Source organism: Mus musculus, chromosome 4 (genome assembly GCF_000001635.26).
Source record: "Mus musculus strain C57BL/6J chromosome 4, GRCm38.p6 C57BL/6J".
In the NCBI taxonomy this organism is placed as follows: domain Eukaryota; kingdom Metazoa; phylum Chordata; class Mammalia; order Rodentia; family Muridae; genus Mus; species Mus musculus.
Genome location: NC_000070.6, coordinates 57,628,544 through 57,642,881, shown reverse-complemented (window position 1 = coordinate 57,642,881; position 14,338 = coordinate 57,628,544). Strand labels below are relative to the sequence as shown.

At 43.5% G+C, this 14,338-nt stretch overlaps 1 protein-coding gene across 5 annotated transcripts in view; it reads right to left on the bottom strand.

Annotated features, from left to right (window-relative positions):
• Pakap (paralemmin A kinase anchor protein) overlaps positions 1-14,338 on the bottom strand; it is a 462,510-nt gene that overhangs the window by 254,103 nt on the left and 194,069 nt on the right. For all 5 annotated transcript variants that reach the window (NM_001384157.1, NM_001384149.1, NM_001384150.1 and 2 more), the window contains one exon: positions 4,792-4,872. In NM_001384157.1, the coding sequence (NP_001371086.1) occupies positions 4,792-4,872 (81 nt within the window). The remainder of the gene's footprint in view (positions 1-4,791; positions 4,873-14,338) is intronic.

Genomic DNA, 14,338 nt, shown 5'->3' with positions numbered 1-14,338 from the left:
GTTCACTCAAGTTCAGACTATAGGTATAGACACAGGATAAGAAAAACCTGGTGCCAAGTGCCTTCACCACTGAGCCATCCTCCCAGTCGAGAATGTTTAAAATTTTAACGTTGGAGTCTTATACATACAAATGGACAAAAAATATCTTATTCATTCTGAAGTTTCAAAATAATAAAGACACCTTAAAATCTTTTAAGGTATCAGAATATTTTAGAGCTGTTCATCAAATGAACTTATGGATTGATGATAAATTTTTTTTCCAGTCACAGAAGAATTTAGTACTCTCTCTCTCTCACTCTCTTTCATTCTGTTGTCCCTAAAGGAAGGGTGGTCAGATTTGCCCACCAATGAATAGGTGGCCTAAGGATAAGGACATATTGAAGATGTGGTATCAACAACGTGATCCTGACAGTGCTGATGAACACTCCGCAATGTGGCAGTCCCAAAGGAATGCAGTTTGTCATACACACGGAACGCATACAGCCCTGGGACTTGGGACAGAATAATAAAATAGACAGATTTCTGCCCATTCAACCAAAGGGCAAAAGAGGAATATTAAGTTCCGTCCATGCTGGGTAATACACTAGCTGATTTATTTTTTTAATTCATATTATCACAAGTCATATTATATAGACAATAAAAATAAATCATTGTTTCCATAGTTTAAAAAAACCAAAAACCATTTTTTTCTAAAGAATAATGACAGCTCTTGTCTCATAGGAGGTTCCAGCATATTAACAGACAGGGATTAGACATGAATGGTACCTGCTCAGGAGTGAGCAGATAAATGGAATGAAAGGAATCACAAGGTGTGGACCTGGGCATAAGAATGAAATATGAGTGTGATAAAGATGACATTTAAGTCAGCGAGGGAAAGGAAGAATTAATAAATCAAGCTGAAGGCTCGCTGTGAGTAAAAACATAAAGCTTTATTCTCACCTCATACCTTATTGGAAAATAAATTCTAGATGAATTAAAACTACTGAAGTATATGATCAAACTTACGGGCAAGCATTTGAGATGGAAATCTTTCCAAGTATGCTTATAAGTAACTTAATGTCAGATAAGATTTCATAAATATTAAAAATTTGGCTTATTAATTCAAAAGAGCCCATATATATTTTTTAAAAAGAGATAATTTAGATACAGATGTCAGTATAAGCTAATTTTACCCAGGGGCTCATGAGGCCTGTGACAGAGATTATGGAGGTTATATAAAGCATATACTCCTGTGGGGGAAGATATCTGGATGGTGAGTGGAGGTTATATAAAGCATATACTCCTGTGGGGGAAGATATCTGGATGGTGAGTGTTCAATTGATGGCTTCCTTTTTGATGATGTTCTTATTCTTTGTTTTTGAAATGATACAATTCTTCATTTCCTAACAAGCAAAATTAATATAGCTATCAAAATTACTTACTGGGCTGATTTCTAGGTATTTCCTAGAAAATCTTACTTAAAAACATCAGTTATTAAGTAAAGATGAGCGTCTCATAAAACACGGCATCTCATGGTTTCCTATCACAGGGCATACATAACATCTGAATATGCCGTACACTGATCATTTGTCTCACTAAAGAATTTGTTCACAGTTGCCACGTAAAGTTATGCTGTGACTGTGTACTCCTAAACATCTCAGTGAGCAAGAATATTCAACAAGCATCCCAGTGCCCAAACCACTGCTTTGCTTTCTATTTATTGGTTTTGACAGGAGACCAGTGGCTCTGTCTAAATAATTCATATCTCAGTGCATGACAACAAGCATCCGTTAAGCCATTGGATATGTGGGTATATGTGAATACAGATATGAGAAGTATACAAAGGACATTAAAATTGCATCTTAATAGATAATGAAATTCAGCTTTAATGTTCTTCTATTTGTCTTAGAACAGAGAATATTTGCTTTCCCCAAAAGTGTCTAAGATTATAAATTAGTGAAACAAATGTCAATGACCGACATCTTTCCTAATATTTTTTACTTTAGAGAACTTAGAATCATCACTTTGACATGACTCTAAATAGTCTACATCTTCTGTAGCTGATGAAAATGTACTGAGAGTAAGAGATACAGTAGTGATAGCAATTGGCACCTGTCTAGACAAATCACCTAAAAAAAAAAGACCACCCATTTAAAGAGGAACGGTTTCCCGGGAAGATCCTTGCCCATGGAAACAGACAGCCCTGGGGCTCATCAGGCTCTCCCACTTAGCAGACAGTATACCCCTGAGCCAGCTACTTGCCATTGTGAGTTTGTTTCCAGACTGTGAGACGGGGAGAGGAATCTATCTTGTGATGGTTATTGAGAGCTTATATTTAAAGTCACAGGCACGTGCTAGGTACCTAAAAGGAAACTGTGGGCTTTAGTGATCGGAGGATGTGGAGGCTCCTGTGATGTGGGAGGAAGCTAGCAACTCTCCTCTGAGAAGCTCAAGCAGGAAGGAATTCAACCTAAGTGCATTTTCCTCAGCTGAGGGGGTGACCACCAACCTGGAACCTGACTGACGGTAGGAAAGACGACTCACTCACTACTCAGCTGAGTCAACAGTCAGCTCCTTTAAAGTGAAACTCACTCCCTTCTGGCGACTGCAGTAATCTCATTCCCCAGTCAGGCACCCGCTTCCTTCTATGGAGACCAGACAGCTACTTAGGAAGGCTGGACTCAGAACAAAGAGACATGGAACCACAGCTGCTTTAAGTGGGCACAGTAAAGCCTCTTCTTATCAAAATTCCCAGTTCCCCAGTGTTTAGAAATGGGTACTCCCCTGGGTGGTACCTTACGCGCACTGCCATGTTTGGAGCTTTGGGTCTTTCCTTTTTAGTTTTCAAGGCTAGCCATCCGTGCTTATTCTGTCTACTCCATCCCTCCCCCTGAGAGAGGAAAAGACAATCAATGCATTGTACTCTGTTTACTAAACTAACATCACCTTCAGCCCTGCCCATCCCTGAGTTGCAAGGTTGCCATGGTGTAAGTGTTGTGTGTACCTTTGATAGCCAGTCTTAGATACTGCCCGATGCTCAGGTTGACAAGTCTGTTGTGTTTCCTGAGCGTTTCCTCACATAAAATGAAGTCAAATTTCCCATTGTTTCTTTAAACTGAATGGATGGATGGATGGATGGATGGATGGATGGATGGATGGATGGATGGGAAGATAATGAATGGACAGATGGAGCATGTACAGAATATGTACAGCCATGCTGGTCAGCAGCAATGAGTCCTTGGCATCTTAGCTGGCACTCAGAATGATGACAGACACAAAATGAACATGGTCTCTGAAATGTTCACTCTGTGGTTTTGAATGCAAAGACCACAAAGGCAGCGCACTACATTGAGGCCAGGGAGGGGAGAGGCTATTGGCCAAAGCCCCCACTCTTACCAGAAAGTTCTCCTTTTAACCCATAAGTAACTGAGTTCTTAATATATGTCTTTCTATCACAGGGGGTGAATTGCCCACACGCTGGGCCAGAGACCCTGCTCTCTCCAGACTGGTCTGGCCTTATGCAAGCCTGTTATCATTTGTAAACCCCACCTCTATAGAAAGATAATCCTAATTTTAGCCCCAGTCCTGCCTGGGCAATGTTGTCAGAAGACGGTGTCAGCATTTGAATACAGCTCAGGCTGCTCCAAAGTCAGGTCTGGAGATGGAGTGGAGAGACAGACAGAAATGGCCAGCTGACACCGCGCTGTTCGTCTTCCTCTAGAACACTTGTCTCTGGTTACTGTGCTTGGGGAACTCACAAGCACACCGGGCAGATATAGGTCAGGCTGCTCTTTGAAATCAGGAGCCAGCTTGCTCACCATCCTCGCTTGGAGGATTCATTTAACACAACCCGCTTTTCCAGAGAACGTGGAAGAGTAAAAAGGTCCACTCTGCTTCAAAGAATCCCAATAATGCACACACAGCAGTACCCCATCGGCCCATCAGCAGACCCCTCCCAAGCAGCCCCTGAGAAAAGCGATTCTGCACACGCAAGATCATGGCAACTTGAGGCCAGTGGGAGGTTTTCCTTTTTTAAAAGCCCAGGAATAGTCAGACAGGGAAGCAGCAACTCTGGGCAGGTCCTTGAGCATGGCCACATTATTACCTGAACATGCAGAAAGCAACATTCAGCCACCAGTGGGGGGCATTTGTGACAGTGACAGAGCTGCTCTTCTATGGCAATCAATTACAGTGCTTAAGCACATTATGTTTTAAGGGGGGGAGGTCACAACTCTCCTCTCCCCCCGCCCCCCGCCCTGATTGCCTCTCTTTTTAATAAGGTACAGTAGACATTGAACCAAGTCAAAAAAAGCCAAGTTTGACCAATCGCTTGTTCTAACAGAACATCTCTAACATTGTGAAGTCAAAATAAAATAAATGAACAATCTGAAGCATGCAGAGTGGTTCTTTTATTAGCTCACACTGCCTCATCCCCCCTCCCCCCCTCCCTTTAACGAGAAAGATTCTTTTTTCACTTTCAGAAAGTCCATTATGTTAAGCACAGCTTTTGGAGCCTCCGAACGAGATACACGAGAGAAACAACTGGGACCATGTGGGGCACTCCCATGCAGCTTCTCTAGGTATCTACCATGTTGCAACAGGAGCAGTGCTCGTAGAAAGCAGGATGCTGTTAACGGTGCCTGAATTTGAGAAAAACCACAAGGAAAGGCAAAGAGCCCCTCTCCTGGCTGTGTGGGAAAAAGGCTGGTTCCGGCAGCACGGTGCCTCCGCGGCAGGGCAGGCTCTGCACGGCTCTAAGAAGTGTGGTCTGCGGGGCTAATAACACACAGGTTCCTGGGATCGGCCGCTTACCTTGGAATGCTGAAGCAGCAGTACCTGTTCGTCAAGCTGTCGTCTCTTCCCTTCTATTTCCGTCTGCCTCTTTCTTTTTTCCTTAAAAAAATGAAGAGAGAGAGGAGAGAGAGAGAGAGAGAGAGAGAGAGAGAGAGAGAGAGAGAGAGAGAGAGAGAGAGAGAGGCTGTCAGAGTGGGTGGGTGTTGGCTCCAGGAATCTGAAGGCAAGGAGCGGGAGTGGAAACGGTCCACATCTGTGCAGACACTTCCAGAGAGGCTGAGCGAACGCAACGTCACCTGCTGCGCTGGGTGGATTGCAGGCAGCAGCCTTCTCTGAATGCATCTGCGGTGGGCTCCGTGAGAAACAATTTAATTCAGAAGGAAAGGACTCACACACACACACACACACACACACACACACCACACACACACACACACACCACACACACACACTGCTGCTCTCTGTGTTGTGCAGGGCTAATTTGAAGACAAAGAATAAAAATGTCTCAGTGTTGCTACAAACTGCAGATGGGATGAAATGGTGGTGGGGATTATAAGGCAGAATTCTTCTCATCCACATCACATGCAAATAGAATATGGGACAATTTTAAATGTGGAAGAATGAAGCATCAAACAGGACACACCAAACAATGCAAGTGAGAGGGCTGGTCCTTGCTTCAATAAGCATCCTGGTAAAATGTTTCAAGTGGGCAGGGCTTGCTGAGGTTAGGGTAAATAAAACATCAAGGATCTGCCTGGGACCAAGAGCCAGCCCTGTCCATTACTAACCATGTGCCTTTTAAGTGGGTTTAAGCTGCCTGCGTCTTCTGAATGGACACTGTCCAAATCCCATGGCCGAAACGTGTCTTATAAGTAAAATGATCCATCCAGAAAGCCTGGAACAGTGCTTTGCACGCAGCAAGCATTTATTCTCCTCTGTCTGCGATTATTTGCTCTGCCACACACTCATTTCTAGGAAATGCCTAGAAACCCATTTGAAAGGGATATATTTCTACTATAACCGTTCCATTGGAGTGTACACTTCACATTTTTTTTTCTCAATACTTCTCCTGTGCAGACAATAAACAGCACAGAAGTGTGACTCATACGCACAGAGAGGCCTGCCCTTCCCACTGCAGACTTGCCAATGTTTTGTTGCTGAAGTATACAGGGGTGTTTCGCTGAGACATACTCAGCAGTAAATTTCTTTCCTTTACTCACGGATGACAAGCAAGATTGTAAGGCAGGACATATTGGTGTTTCATAGCACAACAGCCAAATCCCAGGGGACACAATGGTGCTGAGATCTGGCTGCCATGTCTGGTGTTAAGGGAAGCTTTGATTTTTGTATTGTAATGCTGTGTTTCTGGGGATGTGATCATAGCACTACTGTTCAAATCAATGTAATATATGCAATATATAAGCTTTAGGAAATATCCGCTCATAATCTTGAGCCACTAGAATGCAATGTCTAAGTAGGGACAGAATTTCCTAGCCGAATCAGACCTGTGGGTGTTTTAGGAACCATTTTCCAAAGGACTCCAATCAATATCATACAGCCAAATGCTACAGAATACCGGAGTATGCCCAAAAGCATCACATTTCTGACAGTAGATAGGAAAAGCAGGACTTGCTAAAAAGAGTCCTCCTCCCAGCTTCTTGGGGCTTTACAATAAGGCAAGCACTTCTGTCCAGGCCCTGGGGATTCTAAGGAGCATATTTATTATTATTATCATTGACTATCAAGACATGCAGATATCCTACACTTATAACCATAGCAAGATACAGTATGCTATGTATACAAGATACCCATGACTCAATGCATGTTCTGTGTGTCTAGTCCTTTCCAAAACATTACCACATGTTCCTTCTCTTGTGCCTTTATTTGTATGGGAATTCTCACTCCCAAGATGCCCTCATGTGGACAAACCATTCTCTAAATGGGAAACTTATTACCCATTAAACTGACAAGCAAGATTAGCCATCATGAAATGCCCTCCACCTCTGTTCAGAGCTAGGTGTGAGAGAATCACAAGGAGCTTGAGCAGGGTACAGTTGCAGGACACACTTCCGTTCCTGACACCAGCTTACATGGACTGCCTAGGGCTCAGTTCTGTCTCTCACTTGGCTAAGCTTTGTATTCAGACTTCTTCCCCAAACAGAAAGCAAACTGGAAACTTGAGATCTTCAGTCTTGTCAACCCTAGAGTTCCATCATCCTGCCCTTCCTCTGAGCTCTACACTCCCATATTGAGCATCCTACACTAGGACCTTTGGCACACTGGAGACCTAACGCTTACACCTCAGCCTCATCTGGATTGCTGTAGTGATCTCCTTACCGGTCCCCATTAATCAAGTCCCCTTCTATAACTGTTGTCAGAGGAGGAGTCTTTCTTCTTTTATTTTGAGGGTGGCCTTGAACTCATCATTCTCCTGCCTCAGCCTCCTGAGTGTGGGGTCACTGGCATGTGTCTCCATACAAGGCCGCAGCAATATTCTACTATGAAAAATGCCCCCCTAGCCTTTGCCTAAAACACAGACTGTCTGCGGCTTTAGTGCAAATACAAGATTCCTTGGCATAGCCTAAAAGGCTCTGTTCCATAGCCTCACCATGAGGAGCAACCCTTAATCCATATATTCTTCAACCTCAACAACTCCCTGCAGTTTCCTGACCTGGCATGTGTCTTCCTGGTTTTACTCTGATTGCTTTCTCTAGCAATAATGGAGGCCTCTTACTGCTTCATTTGACACAAACTCTGTACCTTTGAAAGCACAGCTTAAATATTCACGAGGCTGTAATGACTGCCTGTTGTTGGGTTTACCTTCCTGGTTGAGCTTCCTCTGAGGAATGCAGCTAAAATGGCTCTGTAAAAGGACACCAGTTATGATTAGTCACATTCCCCTGTACATCCTCCCAGCCAGCCTTACACAGGAGTCAGCCTGAACCAATCACCTTTATCCAGTTGCAGTGCTGCTTGATGTGAGGGGTGGCAGAGTGACTCAAATAGAATGGAGGACATGTTTTCAAGGACACCAAGCATTAGGGAAAAAAGTGAGCCCCTCCTTTCTGCTAGAGTCCCAAGATGACACTCTTGTCTGAGTGGCTGTTTTCCCAAGTCACATGGAAGTTTTATATATATATATAAAAGTGAGGTCAATGCAGAGAGTAGTGGGACGAAAAGCAAGAGAGCAGGATCCTAAAACATTGCTTGGGTCCCAGGTCTACTCAGGCATAAAGCCAGAGCCATCCTTGGAGTTCCTAAACCATCAATACTAACATCTACCTGTTGCTTAAGCTAGTTTGGGTGACTCGTTTGTCACAAGTGAAAGGGCGCTGTTGATACAGAAACCCTGTCTGCTCCTTCCTGAAACCTCATCACACCCTCCTTTCTTTTCCTCCTCACTAGGTGATGAGAGGTTTTCCTTATGGACGAGGTCTTTTTATATAACCCATGTTGGCTTTGAACTTGCCATCATTACAGCTTTAGGGATATGGGTCTTTCTGCATTAATACTTCAAACACTTCATTTATTTACTTATGTAGATATCATCACCCTCTGTTAAACTGTGGGCTTCCAGAAGGCAGGGACATAGACGGATATGTCTAAAGCTGAAGACACCGCATGATGAACATATGTGATGCACACATGCTGAATAGCTCTGAACGAACGGACTGGCCTCTTTGCTCTCCTCTGCATGGGATCCCATTAATCGACACCTCCCACTTAGATGCATTATGAATCCACATTTGTGATCAATGACAACATATACATTATTGAATACCCATCAGCTGTTAGCCAATAGAACCGGATGTCATAGTGATGGAGGTATTGATCCATGAGGATCACTGTTGCTGTGCATATGAGGAAAGTATTGAAAAGCTAATCTGAGAAAGAACCAGGGAAAGCCGAAGTAGGAATTACAGGGGGAGTCTGACAGACGTGGTAGCAACCACTGGCCAGGCCGGTGTTTCCCAAGAGACACCTGGAATGAAGGAAACTCAATCCCTTAGGAAGGTTTCTAGGCACCCCCAATATCTGGGAGACCCCACAAGCCATGCACATTGTCTTTCTGTAAATAGTGTGCTTTCCTAGCAGGTATTTCCTTCAAGTATTGCAACTTTATAAACACGCAAAGTCTTAGTATAGTAAGGGGCATTTGCTAGTGTGCAGCACACATTGTTCAAAGGTCTAGTGAGTGTGGTGGGAAGAGTTAGGGAAACTTCTCTCTGCTTTGGGGCAACTTAATAATGTCCCTTTCACTCCTGCTGCATGGAATGCTGTCTGGGCACTGGGAAGGACAAGGTGGCAGCTGGAAGCTTGGGGAGGTCCTGTTACTACTTCACTTAACAAAAACTCTTCAAAGGCACCGCTTAAAATATCCATGAAGCCCTAGTGGCTACCTTTGGGTTGATCATAAGCTCTTGAGGAGCAGGGAGGGAGGAGGAGAGATCGAATTGGCAGAGTTGTAAGAAGCAGACAATGAAGACTTTATCCTAACTTGGGCTAACACCCAGCGTTCCAGGGCCTAACAATGAGAAGAAGCCAGAAGACACACTCAACAAACTGTATCTACCCAGAGGCTTCAAAATTTACCTAAGAGAAGAAAAATATAAGCGGCGAAAAGAAAAAACCAGTAGGACAGAAAAAAACATTACAAATGGTAAGTGTAACATTTCTTCCTCTGACCGCTCAAGAAAAGCCTGCCGTCACTCCACCCATGATGGGCTAAAGGGGATTTTTGTGACCCTCTCCTCTCACAGAGCCAGTAGCCCCAACTTCCTGCTAGCTGGTGCCCAGGCTTTCTGCAGCCCAAAACAGAAAAAGAGGCACAGTACTGAAAACTGCAAAGAACAGTTTTAAATAGCTTCTTCCCTTTGGGAAGGCAACGGGGGTGGGAGGGATGCCACAGAGGAGAGAAGGCATGGAAAGTAAAGAAGGGGCTTGAAGAGAGCTTGGCATTCAAGTATAAGGTGGGAGCGGGCTGGGGTGTAGCGCAGCGGTAGAGTGCTTGCCTGGCATGTATGAGGTCCTAGGTTCAATCCCAGCACCGCAAACCAGCACATATGAGCTGAGATGTCTGATCAAAGTTCTGGGAAAGATGACCTCAAGCTACTCATTTGTGATGAAATCATTCTCTGAGGCTGTGTCCCACCCCCAGCCCCCAACGATGCTGGATGCTGGAATTACCTTGCCAACTAGACTGTGTCTCTTTGTAATTTTTGAGAGGGAACTCGATCACCAGGCCACCCAGGTTTTATATAGGTTACACTAGGACATAAAATGTCACCTGAAAATTAAGGTATGGAAAATCAACATGCAAATCGGAACTGGAGTAACTTCATCTATTAAGGACTCAGACTGTCATCCCAGGCACGGTTGCATTATAATTACCTGTTTAGCGCTCCTGCGGAGAGGATGCTATTTATGGATCTGAGGACAGAGATGGAGGATGGGGCTATCTGAAGCAGGGTGACAAAGCACAAAATAATCAGGGAGGTGCCCACTCAGCTTTGCCCAACTGCCCGTCCAGTTAACAATGCATGACGAGCTTGCTTGGCAGACCTATCAGTATTCAAGATCAGCTATCTTGCCTCACTGCCATTAGATATTAAAACTCACTCTCTGGCTTGAAGGTCAAGGTCATCAATGAAGATCTTTACTACATTCAGGCTTCTAAAGTGGCTAGCTGAACACAGAGATCACTCCTGCCTTGTTAGGCCTGTGTGATGCCCATTTGCTGTGAAATGAGTAAACCAGTTGTCTTAGTTCCTCTTCTGTTGCTGTGGTGAGACACCACGAACAAGGCAACTCTTACAAAATAAAGGTGGCTAACTGAGGGCTTGCTTACAGCTTCAGAGAGTTCGTCCATGTTCATCACAGTGGGAAGCAGACAGGCAGTGCTGAAGTAGTAGCTGAGAACTTTACATCATGATCTGCAGGGACCAGGCAGAGAGAATCTTTCCCCCCGCCCCCAGCCCCCAGTGTGACATACCTTCTCCAACAAGGCCACACCTACTCCAACAAGACCACATCCATTCCAACACAGCCATACCTACTCCACCCCAACAAGGCCACACCTTCTAGTCCTTCTGAAACTGTGCCACTGAGAACTAAGTTTTTAAGCATACAAGCCTATGAAGGCCATTACATTTAAACTACCACATCAGTCTTTAGGTTTTTAGATGGGTGCACTGAAAATTAAGAATATATATATATATTCCCACAAAGATAAAAACTTTCCACCAGAAATGTTTTAAAATAGTGACCTTAAAAAGTCTGAGGCAGGACTGTAGAAAGGGCTCAGTTGATAAAGTGCTTGTCTGATAAGACAAGGGCCTCAGTTTAGTCTCCAGGTTCTTAGACCCTACACTTAAAAAATTTCCAGCACTGGGGAGACAGAAACAAGCAGAAAAACCTGAATCTCACAGGCCAGGCAGCATAGCTGAGCCTACTTGGCAACTTTAGGCTAGAGAGACCCTATTCCCCACTGTTTCCCAAAAGGGGGTAGAGAGATGGTGAGAAGCAACAGAGCCTGTCCCCTACCCCATTCCACACTCGTGTTCACATACTTGAGCATGTGTGTGCGCATGTGAGCATGTGTGTGTGTGCCAGGCATATTCATACACGTGTATCCATGCATAGACATTGTCCCCCCCGCCCACACATACACTCACAGAGGAGGGGGCTTAGCCACAAGAACAAGTCTATATCTCCTGTAATCAAAATTGCTGCCTGACCAGGCACCCATTCAACTTAAAACATTTTCACATGGCATGAGAAATTCTAGAACTCTTTCCTGGGGTTTAGTTCTGACTGGCATTTCCATTTATATAACTAGTCTTTTATGCAACCAATTCTGACCTCTACTAGTTGTCAGCACTGAGCAAAGAAAATAAATGCCTGTGTGTGTGTGGGTTTTTTTTTTTTTTTTTTTTTTGGTTTTGCTTTTGCTTGTGACAGAAATTATAAGACCAAAAAAAAAAAAAAAAAAAAGGACTTTGAAAAAGAAAAATACACACACACACTAATTGGGCCAAACTTTAAAAGTAGCCTTTAAAAGGGAACTCAAGAAACATCCTGCAGGGGTTAGATGAAATACTATGATTAATTATACTGAAATGTTAACATATGTAGCTTATTAATGTCAAGTCAAATGCAAACCGCAGCAATTTAGTTTCAGATCCTTTGTAGGCACTTACACACACACACACTGAAATAAGTATATAAATAAATATAAGTACTTAAATAAATATAAAATTAAAGTATCCCAGGGAGAATGTGTGTGTAGACTTATGCCAAAACGATCTCTGTTTATGTCAGAGACTTGAACATGTGTGCCTTTTGGTATTCGGGGAGATCCTGGGATACCAAGGGACAAGTGTAACAACAGCCTCAGAACGTCTCAAGTGCCATGCGTTTCTGCAGGGACTGCCCTTCAACTATTTATATATTGATTCCTCACACTATTCTGAGATGCGTACCTTTAGTTGCCTCAGTTTTATTAATGAACACGAGCTTGGTGGGTGTGTAAAGTGCCTGGGGTCTTGTGAGACAAGCAGTGACCAAAGGCACTTGAAATGACGTCAGTCTAACCCTAGAACACTGAGAGTGTTCTCTCACTCCAGATCAGATAATACACACTACCTGGACATCTCCACACGGGGATGCAAGCACCTTCCAGAGCAGATGAGATCTTGAAGATCCCACACATTTCTGCTGTCAAAACTGCCCACCCCTGAAAATAGGAGTGCATGGTTTTGTTTTGTTTTTAATAAAATTATGAAGCGTTTTCAGTGTTAACCACAAATGGGACAAAGCTGTGTTGGAACCACCAACAATACATGGTGAACTACAAAATGTCCGTTTCCCCCTCAAAGCAGATGCTGTAGCAGACACTTTCAAGGGATCCAGGGGCCTAATAGAGCCAATGTAAAATATGTCTATTCCATTTGAATGTTTCTTCAAACATTCAAGGGAGGGAATATGAATATCAGAATATGTCTCCCTAAAATTAGATGCTTGGAAGAAGGGATAGAGCGTTCAAATAAGCTGGCTATCTTGTCTCAGGAAGATGGGCAAGCCCAAGAGAACAGGAAACACCTTGACACTGAAGGGACTTCATAAAACTCTCAGAGCATCTTTGTTATGCTCCCATCCAATCTCAGAGCATCTCTGAAATGCTCCCATCCAATCACAGAGCAGCTCTGTAATGCTCCCATCCAATCTCAGAGCTGCAGACTATAGGATAGTTGAGGAGAGTTAGGGTACACCAAAAGAGAGTTGTCATAGTAAGATATGAAACAAAATAGCATGTGAAAAAATAGAGAAAGACCTCTATACATTCAGACCAAGAAATGCAATCACTCAGAAATTAGCATGAATCCAGAGACATCAGTGCCCTTTCTAGAGTTGATGTTTCTTAGATGCTGACATCTGATTAACCTTTATGATCTATAAACATTTTTGATATAGAAAAGTATAAATTACAGTCACTCAGACTATTCACACCCAGACAAGTATTGTTAACGTTGGAAAATATAAATAACATGGGTACACGCACTAGCACACCATGAAAGAATTATACAACCCATACAAAAATAATAATAAAATAACATAAGGCAACTAGTGCTGCTCCTCCCACCAGGCATTCTCAGTCATCCATTTCCTTTAGGGAACCATTCCTATTAGTTTCCTGTGACTTCTACTAAAAAGAATGAGTGTCCCAGCATGCTATACAGTTGGCGGGTCCTTTACAAACAGCATCCGAGATCTGCCCTTCCAGGCATGCTGTGTCCACTGTGGTGGATTTACAGCCTTCTCTCTGTCGGCACACAGAGTCCACCGTGTTCGTGAACTCTGACGTGGAGGCTCACAGATAGACCTTAACCGATGCACTAGCTAGCCACTGGTTCATTATTTAGGAGTTCGACGTATTCCTCTCGTTATCACAAACGGGTTTATCCGACCTTCCTCTGTGTACATCTTAGATGTGCTTTTGTGATGGTATCCACAGGGTGCATTTCAAACAGCAAGACTTACTAAGTCGATAGACAGGAACATTGTAAAACTTTAATGGGGACAAACTGCCCTCCCTCCAATTCCACTTTGTGTGTTTTAAATGATATAATTCTAATCAGGAGATAAAACTAACTCCACCAATACATTTTGCCAATTTATGCCCTTTTTAGTCATCTTTAGGGGTCCCAAGGAGATTTTTTAAATGAAAGAAACTACCTACCACTTCATTACTAACTGCTGTACTCTCAAAACATATGCTGGTAGTTTGTTCTTATCATTGGTCTGTGTCTCTGGGTGTGGTGACATACTCACTCACTCATACTGCACTGGGGATACAGGCAGGGGAATGGCACATTGGAGGCCATCCTGGGCTGTATAGTGAGTGTTCCCCCCATCTCAACAAAGAAAACAGTGGCTTGTTACTTTGGGTGTAGGCATCTAAGATGACTCCACTTAAGTACTCCAGGGAATTCCAACTGACTTCTAGACCTTGAACTATTAATATCAGAATGGTCACACAGCCAGGTTGAGCCCACTGAACTCTGAG